Here is an 11839-nt window from a genome sequence, read left to right as displayed (position 1 = left end):
GTCCTAGCTTCTCTTCCCCACTCTTTCCTCATGAGCTGCAGTTCTCTTCTCCCGAGAGGAAGAGAGGAGGCGGCCGGGCCTCGAAACCCGAGGAAGAAGGCCGCAATAGCGATGGCGGCCCTCGGGGGAGCGGGGCGGCCTCAACCTAACGCGGGGCGGGGCCTCGGGGGCGGAGCCTCGGCGGGGCGGCCGCTTCGGAGCCGCAAAGTTTGGCTGTGGCGGCAAATGGGCTTGGGCGGCTCCTCGGCGGGTGGCGGTGGTGGCCGTAGCGGTTCCTCCTGGCCCTGTTAATGTCGGGGCCAGGCCCGGGGAGGATGGCGCCCTAGAGCCCGGCCTCGCTGGGGTAGGGGCGGGAGGGGACGGGGTGGGCACCGGCCATGTCGGAGGTGACCCGGAGTCTGCTGCAGCGCTGGGGCGCCAGTTTTAGGAGAGGCGCCGACTTCGACTCTTGGGGCCAGCTGGTGGAGGCGATAGACGAGTATCAGATGTGAGTGACTAACCGCAGGAGCGGGCCAGCCCGGCTCCAGTCGGCCGCCTCCCCCTTTCTTCTGTCGGTGTCTCTCATCTCTGTATCTGCAGCCAAGGCTTCCCAGGGTGGGGCCCCGCAGGCACTGGGGCTGGGATCGCACTGGCCCCGGCGGGCTGCCCCGGAGCCGGCGGTCCGCTCGCTGGGCTTCCTCGCCCCTCTCCCCCTCCGCCGCCGCGGGGCCGGTTCCATTCAACAGGTAGCCCCTCTTTCCTGGGGCGCCCGCCCTAGCAGGCTACGTCTTTTAGTGCCCGTCCCCCGCCCCGCAGTCGGTTTCCTTTCCTCCTTTCCCCCGCCTCTCTCAGGTTGCTGCCCCTCAATTTCTCTTTTAGAATCGCTCGGGGAGACTTGTGTGTTCTCCGCCCACGTTCCAGGGATGAGTGGCCTTGCTCTGTGCGGTGCCTTCCTCCTCCCATGTGTAGGACAAGAGGAGGGAACTGGTGGCGATTGAGGGGAGGGGGTGCCCCCAGGAAGCAGCGAGGACAGGGGTGCCTCACCAGCCAAGGGTCCCCTTAAGCACCCCTTCTCCACTCCTCTTGCTGGCGAGCAGTGTTTTCACAATTCACCTCGATTCCGTTTCGGTTTCTGGAGCTGTTATTTGCTGGGCTGTGTGAGTCCCACCCACCCCCTCGCTCGGTCGCTTTGGGTGGAGTCCGCGCAGGATGTGAACAGAAGAGAGCAAACTGAATTAATGGACCCCGCACGGGAGCCACCGCTCCCTCTTCGGGTCCCTCCTCCTTGTCCTGTGTCTAATGTATAGCCGCTGGGTACTTTGTGAGTACCAGTCTCTTTGATCTTTGACCCGAAGTCCGATTTCTTTCTTTTTTTGCCCCCCCCCCCCAAAAAAAACTTCGGGGGTGTTTTTTTTTAACTAAAAGACAAGATTTACGTGTACGTAAAATCTTGCTTATTTCTTGCACCTTTTACTGAAAATAAGAACTGCTTGCCAAAATGGTATTGTTTGCAGGCCGTTGCCATTAAATTAACTCTTTGGTCAAAAGCAAGTTATTGTTTGAGGTATAACCGAGGACGAAACCTTGTGTGAGTAAAATCCCCGCCCCCACGTGTCTTCTGGAAAGGATATACAATTGAGACTGGGAAGCTTTAAATTCTTTTTCTTTCTCTACAACAGTTAACTTGTTTTTACCTGACCGTGAAGATAATTTAAATGTGCAGATGTTTTCCACGCCGTCCTACGGACTTGTAGTTTCCAAAAGCCCTGAAAACAACCTGCTCCGGGCCGTTTAGCCCTGTGCCCCCAACGCTGGTGCTTGTTTTGCATCTTCACTTGACTTCACTTGCTCTTGCAACTACTTAGTGAGAACATTACTCTTGTTTTACAAAACCAGGAAACTGAAGCGCTCAGGTTAAACAGATTAACGGGGGGTCATAAAACTACACCACTGAAAGCCGGGTTGTTTGTTTTCGGTTGTTTTGGTTTTGGGGGTTTTTTGGTGTGGTGGTGGTGGTGTTGTTTTACTAAATCCTGGGTGGTCTATTACGTGGTGCTTAAGACACTTTAAGATGCCCTGTGTTAAGTGAACTGGGCTCCCAGAGCTCATAGCTTTACCTTACCGTGGCCACTGAGCGAGCGCACCTGTGCGTGCTCATTCTGCGCATTAGCGGAGATCACAGGCCCTGAAATGTAAAGCTGCTTTGGCTTGTGCGGTGCTGGGACTCAGCAGCAGACTTCACAATGGGAGGTGAAGAATACCATGTCCAATTGAAATCACAAAGGAAAATTGAGTATGCAAGCTGTGAAGCTGGAATTTCTAGAAACCTCTCCATGAGAGTAATAGCCACATAGAAATCTATTGTTGGACCTCAATACTAACCTTTGAACGTAATGATTCAGAGGAGTTCTCAAGTGATAGAAACTGCTAGTGTCAGATCGGAGGAGTAATGATTGCCTTAAATTTTGTAAACATTCAGGCTCCATGTAAAATGAGGTTGGATTGAAAATTAGGATATTCAAAAGTGAAGGCAAATTGTCTTTTTTATTTCAGTTATCTGTTTGGGCGGAAAGGTTGCAGAAAAGGAGACCATTTGGGGGTCACTAAATCATGTAAAAAAGAACGGACAGCACATTGAGAGCGAAGAAGGAAGAGTCTAGGCTAACTGGCATTTCTAATTCGGTAGGCAGCAAGGACTTTATAGTCATGGAACGCAGTGAAATTTATGGGAGGAGGGATATTTAGGGAGGGAATAAACATGTCTGTACCATCACAATGTAAGAATACAGTAGCTTAAACAATTTCATCACTCAGCAAGTGAGAGCTGGAGATACAAAAATGAATACGATTTGATTCCCACCCTCAAAGCACTGAGAGTCTAATGGAGCATTTTAGAGTGATTGGGTCTTGCTGTTACAGAAGTATGAAAAGACTATGTGCTGCTACATACTGCTCGCTGTTTCCAGGAGCATGCTTCTGCCTTAGGGCTGTTTGTACTTTTTCTGGAACATTCTTCTTTCATTATCTGCTTGGGTTGCATGGTCACCTCCTTCAGGTCTTTGTTCAGATATTATCTTCTCAATGAGGACCTGTCTGGCTACCCTGTTTCTAACTGCAAAGCCTGTTACCTACCCCCACACCCTCCACCTCAGCCTCCCACATCCTGACCGCCCCCCCCCCCACACACACACCCTGTTTACTTTTTTCCATAGTGTGTATCACCATCTAAAATACAGTGTATTTTACGTATTGATTGTTTAATATCTCTCTCCCTTCTTGAGTGTAAACTCTGGGAGGGCAGGGTTAGAGGAGTTGTCTTGTTTTCTGCTTTACACTTAGTGTCCTAGTGATGCGAGGTTATTATTAAATCACTGTTTATTTGGATATTCTGTATTGTATTCTTTTAATGAATGGGTTCAGAAGTATGCTGTGGGAGCACTGAGTTGATATTAAAGTATTGTTGGAAGATTTACACGAATTATGTCAAAACTAGAATTGCTAGCCAAAATATACATGGCCACTTAAGAGTAATTCATGAAGCAGGCCAGCCAGCTCTTTCAGCAATCTGGGGGATACAGTGACCCCCTCACTTATGATGGAATGATACGGACTCTGTTGCTCAGAATCAGATATTTCACAGGATCAGTGCTGAGGTATTAATCTAGCACGTGTTGCTCAATAAATACTTGTTAAATGAATGAGTTTGAAGACTGAATGATACCTGGTGTTAATCATCTTTACTATGCCTTACATCACTGCTGCTCAAAGTGGGTCCGCAGATGGCGGTGCTGGTCTACGGTAAGGAGGTCAAGGAATTGAAATTGAAGATTTGGAAACTTTAGGGATGCTTGGGTGGCTCAGTTGGTTAAGCGTCCGACTCTTGGTTTTGGCTCAGGTTGTGATCTCACGGTCTGTGAGTTTGAGCCCCACATCCGGCTTCATGCTGACAGTGTGGAGCCTGATTGGGATTCACTCTCTCCCTGCACTCCCCGCCTGCCCCCCCCCCCCCCCCGTCTCTTAAAAAAGGATTTAGAAACTAGCAATTTGACATCTTCATGGTAGTTTTTATTATATTTTGTTAAAGTGTTAACTTAGAGCAAAATGGGGAAAGAAACCAGTTCTTCACTACAGATAGTTTGAGAAGCACTAATTTGTCATAGATCGTTGTGGGATTTCTTTCAGTTGCTTATGTGTTTATATTTAAGCTCCCTCTGAGAACAGTGTTTTGTTTTTTTGTTTTTTTTTTTCCCCTACAGTCATCCTTGTAGGATGAGATTATTCCGGAGAGAAGAATATTTGAGAGGTTTCTCACCTTTCCTAATAGAACGTCAACTGTCTTAGCTGCTCATCTGATAGCTAAAGCATGTGGATTTTCACTCAGTGGGCAAGATCACATCTCACTTTGTCTTCAAATAGTGCAATCATTTATGGATTCAGAAAGTTAAATTTTTATCCAGGTCTTTAAAAAGTTTTTAAAAAGAGTATAATATTTATACCATGAAATCCATCCATTTTACACATACAGTCCAGTGAATTTTTAGCGATTTTATAGCACGTTGTACAACCATCACTACAATTAAATTTCATAGCATTTCCATCACCCAACAAAGATCCTTTGTGTCCATTGACAGTCGCTCCATATTCTCGTTCCAGCCTCAGGCAACCTGTAATCTATAGTAAAGATTTGTCTTTTCTGGACACTTCATGGAAACGGAATCATACAAAGTGTGATCTTTGGTATGTGGCTTCTTTCGCTCAGCATAGCGTCTTTGAGGTTCATCCCGTTGTGGCACGTGTCAGCACTTTGTTCCTTTTGCTGCCGAATAGCATCACATCGTATGGATACCACCGTTGTGTATCCGTTCACTAGTTAAAGGACATTTGAGTTGTTTCTACTTTTTGACTATTATCAGTAACGCCGTTGTGAACGTTTACAGGTAACTCTTCATGTGCACATACATTTTCATTCCAAAGAGTGGAATTTCTGGGTAATAGAAGTTTACGTATACTTTGTGAAGGAAACTGCTGTATTGTCCAGACTGACTGTACAGTTTTACATTTCTACCCGCAGTGTATCAGAGTTACTGTTTCCCCACATTGATGGCATTTGTTATTGCCTGGCTTTTCTATGATAGCCATTCTAGTAGACGGATAGCATACTTCACTGTGGTTAGTTGCCTTTCGTGAACCATGAGAGAGGGACCTGAGCCAAAATCAAGAGTCAACTGACTGAGCCACCCAGGCACCCCTACCTATTGAGTTTATGACCGTTCTTTGAGTATTCTGGATATAGGTTCTTTATCAGACATATGATTTGCAAATATTTCCTCCCAGTCTGTTGCCTAATTTTGAAAAGCAAGGTTCTGTTTGAATTTAACATCCTTGTCCACTGACTGTTAACATGTGAGCAGGAGTTGAGAGCTACCCCCTTTCTTTCTGATAACGACCATGCTTAGGTTAACAGTCACTATTAGCGTATTATGTGAGCACTGTTCAAATAAAGAAACTGTGCCACACTAGAACTTCCCTAGGCAATTGACATTGTTAAATGTAGACTGTGAGTCCTAAAAGAGAACTTCATATAAGGGGTAGTCCAGCAAGAGTTAGAAACTAAGTGCAGAACAAGGACAAGGATAATGGCAATGTCTATTCCTATTTGTACCTTCTCTTGTATAGAATCCACAAAGAGTGGGTCTGTGAATGACATCATAGGAAAATATTATGGGTTTCCACCTTTGAGGTAAAATAAATAAATGGATGGAAACAGTTTGATTAAGTAAAATAGTGGAGTGATTCTTGGCAAATGTCAATAATTTTGTGTAGGAGTTTCATACATTATAATAAGGAAGATGCATACCTTTCGTTGATTGGAGAGAGGCCATCAAATACAATGGACTTTACACCTGGTCTTTAAGGACATGTGTGATTGCATAGAATAAAACTCTCATCTAAGACTTTTTTTTGAAATTCATTGAACTGTGTTTTGCAGTTGGTTTGGTAGGAAATCAAACACTTGCTACCCTTTGCATTCCTGCTTCCACCCCCCCACCCAGAACAGTATAGTATGCTTGAGAATTATGGTTTTAATTTCTTTTGCCGGTGACAGAATGTTTCACCAAAGAATCCTTTCGATGGTCATTTCCCCCCCACAGATTTTTAAAAATTGAGATAAATATCACATAACATAAAATTTCCCATTGTAGGGGCACCTGGGTAGCTCAGTCGGTTCAGCGTTCAACTTTGGCTCAGGTCATGATCTCGCGGTTCGTGCGTTCGAGCCCCGCGTTGGGCTCTGTGCTGACATCTCAGAGCCCGGAGCCTGCTTCAGATTCTGTGTCTCCCTCTCTCTCTGCCCCTCCCCTACTCACGCTCTGTCTGTCTCTCAAAATAAATAAGCATTAAAAAAAATTAAGAAATGGGGCACCTGGGTGGCTCAGTCAGTTAAGTGTCCGACTTCGGCTCAGGTCATGATCTCAGTCCATGAGTTTGAGCCCCGCTGACAGCTCATAGCCTAGAGCCTGCTTCGGATTCTGTGTCTCCCTCTCTCTCTGCCCCTCCCCTGCTCATGCTGTGTCTCTGTCTCAAAGATAAATAAAACATTTTTAAAATTAAAAAAAAAAAATTTCCCACTGTAAAGTTGTACAATTTGGTGGTTCTAGTGTATTCACAGTGTTCTGCAACCATCACCACAATCTCATTTCAGAATATTTCAAACCCCATATCTGATGTCAGTCACTCCCAATTCCCTCCTTACCCAGCCCCTGTCAACCACAAATCTGCTTTCTGTCTCTATGGATTTATCCATTCTGGACATTTGGTGTAAATGATCAGGTGATTTTTTTGTATCTGGCATCTTTCATTTCACATGATGTTTTTGAGGTTCATGCTGTAGCTTGTAGCAGCAGTCTTCGTTCCTCTTTGTGATCAAATCCTATTTCATTGAAAGGATGCACCACATTTTGTTTACCCATTCTGCAGTTGGTGGACACCTTGGGTATTTCCAGTTTGGGCTGTCGTGCATAATGTTGTTGCTGCGAACATTCATGTACAGGTCTTTTTGTGGGAGCATGTTTTCAGTTCTTGGACTATACCTAGAATTTTGAAATTGCTGGGTTATGTATGGTAACTCTATGTTTAACTTTTGAGGGACTGCCAAACTGTTTTCCACAGTGACTGCATCATTTTACATTCCTACCAGCACTGCATGAAGGTTCCAAAATTTCCATGTCCTTGCCAAGAGCGTTATTTTTTTTTCTCTTTTTAGAAACTATACCCATCCTAGTGGGTGTGAGGTGGTATCGTATTGTGCTTTTGATTTGTATTTCCCTAATGACTAATGATACGATATTTATTGGCTTATTGACCAGTTTTATATCTTTTTTGGGAAAATGTCCAAATCCTTTTCCCATTTTTAAATTGAGCTATTTGTCTTTTTATTGTGTGGCTGTAAGAATCAGTCATTTAGCTTTTGTGGTCTCAGAAAGAGCTTGGGGTCCTTACTGGTGAATTTGGACCTAGTAACACACATCCATCCTTGGCTCAGCTGCTATTTTTAAGAACAATAATTGGGCAAACAGTGATTTTCATGTCTGATTGGTGGAGGATTTTCTTTTTCGTGAAAAATGTTTTGAAAAGTATTTCATAGGCTGCTATCATTTTGTCATGGCTGTTTGACTAATCTCAGCACTACTTCATTGTTTTTAAAAAATATTTGTAAGTATATTTATTTTGAGAGAGACAGGGCAAGGGCGGGGAAGATGCAGAGAGACAGGGGGGCAGATAGAGGATCTGAAGCTGGCTCTGTGCTGAGAGCAGAGAGCAGGCTTGAACTCAACAAACCACGAGGTCAGGACCTGAGCAGAAGTCAGATGCTTAACTGACTGAGCTACCCAAGCGCCCCCATTGTCTGTTTTTATTTTTTATTTTTTTAAATTTAGTTTTAATGTTTATTTGTTTTTGAGACAGACGGACACACACACACATATAGTGTGAGTGGGGGAGGGGCAGAGAGAGAGGAAGACACAGAATCTGAAGCAGGCTCCACGCTCTGGGCTGTCAGCATAGAGTCCGACACAGGGTTCAAACTCATGAACCACAAGATCATGACCTTAGCTGAAGTTGGACGCTTAACCAACTGAACCACCCAGATGCCCCCCCCCCCATTGTCTGTTTTTTAAAAGATTTAAATTATTTCACCTTGTTACACTTGAGATTGTTTGCTTTCCTTCACTTCTAAAGAATATTTATTTTTCTTCTTACAGATTAGCAAGACATCTACAAAAAGAGGCCCAAGCTCAACACAATAATTCTGAATTCACAGAAGAACAAAAGGTACTGTAAAATAATCTCTACATGTATCAGATTCCAAATGGGAAGGATTCTGTCTTTCAAATCTATTAAGCAAAAACAAACAAGAGAAACTCTTACACTTAAGTACAAAGAATGACACTGATTATGCTTTGGGGAACGTGAAGGGATCACTGAGAGATAACACTTGATTTACTACTCTGTGGCTTTCTCACTTGATGAATTTCTCCACTTAGCCATTTAGACTTTAGCTTTAGTGGAGACCCGCTACACTCCGGTTGCAGGGGGGTAGATTCCAGAGACTCAATTTTGATTGTGAGTAATTACATCCAACTTCAATACTTAATTAACTCTGAATTTTCTTAACTCCCTCTTCCCTCCTCTCAAAACAAACATATCCAAAAAACAAGCCTCCCCCAGAAGCCACCACTGAAAAAAATTAGTTCAAGTCAAGAATTTGGCATAAAAATACATGAGCCAAGTAACTGCATATGGTTACAAAATGTTTCAATGGTGCTCTTTCTCCTTGAATTAAAATTTTAATGTGTCAAATTGATTCCCTGGATTGTTAGAGATTAAAAAAACAAAACAAAACAGGATACTTTAAGAAACTTTGCTTTAAAAGAGTGAGAAGAAAGGGAAGAAACAATTCCCATTTTTTCCTGGCTCAGTGTCTAGTGTTAAAGTCAAATTTTAATCTCATAGATAATGAAAAAAATTACTGCGTCAGATTTTCCCTCCTATCTTAAGATGTTGTAAAAACTATAGTGACTTAATTTGTTTCTATTAATCTTTTTTTTTTTTTTTTTTTTTTTTTAGTACAAGGGGGTGGGAGTGGTTTTTTCCACGTGTTTTAAGTAAGCCTGAACAAATTTATCTTCGTTCTTTTGCCTGTATTCTTTTGACTCTTGTTTGTAGGAGTTTGGATGGGGAAAAACCCAAAAGATGAGGGTTAGCTATGTTTCTTGCACAAGTTTGTATATTTGCATTTTTAAAATATTTAGGAGCTACATTATCTAATGTACTCTTTCTATTTATCTAAAAAAGAAAACACAATACTACAATATACAGATGTGTTTTTTCTTTATTCCTTTACGGTTGTTAATGTACACAGTAGATGTAGGAAATTTAAGATTTGAGCCCAGCAAAATAATCACCAGGGCGGAAACGATGGGTTTGCTTGAGGAAAGGAACAAACACTATTCATAGGCTTTACCACCTCTGTAAGATTTGTGAACTCTGGGAATGATTAGGAAGTGATTGGCTGGCATGACAAAATTGAGAGGCAAAACACCTTAACTTTGAAACACAATCTCCAATGTCTGAGTGTGTGAATTAACAGCTGACCAAGTGTGTTATGAATAGGGAAACAAATGAAAGCTGAGGGAAATTTTTGGAAGTTGAATGATTCCTACACTGTAATCACCTGTTTGCCTTGAGTTACTTACATGCTTTATCTCCAACATCTGTTGCTCAGATTTAGGACCTATGAGCAACGTGACCTCAAATGTAAAGTGAGTTGACCTAAAAGCAAAAATGTTTTCAAATGCCATCAAGAAGTGAGCTTTGTTACACAACAATAATTAGACTAATGAAAAACAAACTTTTTCTTAATTTTCTTCAAGGCTGAAGTTGATGTGTGATTATGCTCTTTATTCTTTAATTTATAGCTGTTCCTTAGTAGCCACCAATGCTGTCTTTTTTCAGTTTACACAGACCCACAGATCTTCTGCTCCATGAGGCCTGGGAGGCAGCATGACCTTGAGGACAAGCCTGAGGCCTTGAGTTGGAAGGCTTTGGTCTTGAATCCCAGCCCTGTCCCTGGGCCTTAACTTCCTTAAGTATGAAATGAGGGATTAGATAACCCTAAATGATCTTAAAAGATATCCCTAAATCTTCTAATGCCTTCTGCCTTTGAAGTTTTCTGTACCTCCTCCTTTTCTGGAGGCCTGATTTCTGAGGTATTTGTTATTTATAATACCTGCCTAGGAGGCATTTGTGGCTGCCAGTTGTGACTCCAGAGAGAGCTTGTTCCTGCCTGCCTGTTCCTTGGGCTTGGAGAAGGACCCCCCAAGTCACTCTGTACTACATTAGGAACATAAGGCAAGTCGTATGCATTTACAAATTTAATTTTCTTTAAAAATACAGGCGAAACACTCACAGCCAACCAAAAAAAACTCATAGTGACATATACGTCGTCTTATTTTTGAATGTCACAAAAGAAAAAAGTTAGAAGCTCCAAGTTAATGACTAGGAAACCAAGATTTTCCAGACGTGATCTGGGGAACACTGGCTCTAAAAAATTAATAGATGTTATTTGAACAGAGAGTTTGTGACTTGTCAAGGCTTTTCATATGCTAATGTGTATGTTGAATTTTTAAAGGCTTTGGGTAGTGGAGTGTTTCTTAAATGTGTTTGCTTTTCCAAGGCCCCCTCCTCCCTTTATAGAACACTTAATTGGGTCTAGTGTTCCGAAGAACACAATATGGGAGATTTTGAAACCAACCGTTAGGTCTGCAAAAATAATTGAATGTCAGACCTGGCACTTAAGCCAAAGGAGAAGAAACTCAATTGTGTTTGCCTCAAAAGAGAAAAATGCAGAATATATACCTCAGTTACTCTGAGCAAAATTGTTCTTTGTATTTTCTATTTGGAATTATATCTTTTATGCTTAGAATCAAATCTTAGAATTATACTAACCATTCAGTAGTTTGTGGGACTTTGAAAGATTTTTTTTAAAAAGCAATATTTCTTTATGAAGCTTTTTACTGTCTCACAATAAGCTTTGAAAAATATTTGATGAATAAATGCTTTGTTGGATCTTAGGTTATTGATATTTATTCGTATATAAGTAAGATCAGAGAGAAATCCTAATTTTTGAGAAAAATATCTTCACGATACTTATTTCTTCTAAGTTTATTCATTTTGAGAGAGAGAGAGAGAGAGAGAGAGAGAGAGAGAAGACGAGTGCAGGAGGGGCAGAGAGAGAAGGGGACACAGAATCCGAAGCAGGCTCCGAGCTGTCAGCACAGAGCCCGATGCGGGGCTCAAACTCACGAACCGTGAGATCGTGACCTGAGCCTATGTCAGACGTTTAACTGAGCCACCCAGGCAGGCGCCCCCACAATATTTATTTTAAATCTAAACTCTAAAGCAGAACTACTGATCTCTCTAAACTTTATTCATTGGTGATTTAAAAAATATCTTCCTATGGATTTGCTATTATATTCTCATAGATTTCTGGTAGAAAATAAGGTTTATGATTCTCATTTGATCCTCCCTCGTGATTAGTTGACTTAGCTTTCATTTCAATTCTCAATAGTTTTGTCATTATAACACTGAGTTTAGTAGCCAAAAAATAGCTGCCAAGAGCTTTCATTCCATTAGATTCCCTACTTTGGTGTAGTAGGTTTTCTCATGTAAGTTTCTGGACAGAATAGAACATCCTGTCTCATGATGCTTAGAAAGTTTTTCCCTGTTTTGAATCAAATTTGGTAGTAATGAGAATTCCAGCACTATACGCTTGTTTTATAGGTTCCCCCTTTCCACTGAC

At 42.3% G+C, this 11839-nt stretch overlaps 1 protein-coding gene across 2 annotated transcripts in view; it reads left to right on the top strand.

Annotated features, from left to right (window-relative positions):
* The first annotated feature begins 377 nt into the window (after window positions 1-377).
* AIDA (axin interactor, dorsalization associated) overlaps window positions 378-11839 on the top strand; it is a 38598-nt gene continuing 27136 nt past the window's right edge. For both annotated transcript variants that reach the window (XM_043567820.1, XM_043567819.1), the window contains exons 1-2: window positions 378-487; window positions 8241-8310. In XM_043567820.1, coding sequence (XP_043423755.1) covers window positions 378-487; window positions 8241-8310 — 180 coding nt within the window. The remainder of the gene's footprint in view (window positions 488-8240; window positions 8311-11839) is intronic.

This window comes from Prionailurus bengalensis, chromosome E4 (assembly GCF_016509475.1).
Source record: "Prionailurus bengalensis isolate Pbe53 chromosome E4, Fcat_Pben_1.1_paternal_pri, whole genome shotgun sequence".
Classification (NCBI taxonomy): Eukaryota; Metazoa; Chordata; class Mammalia; order Carnivora; family Felidae; genus Prionailurus; species Prionailurus bengalensis.
The sequence above is the reverse complement of the archived record's forward strand: the minus strand, read 5'-3'. Positions and strand labels throughout refer to the sequence as shown.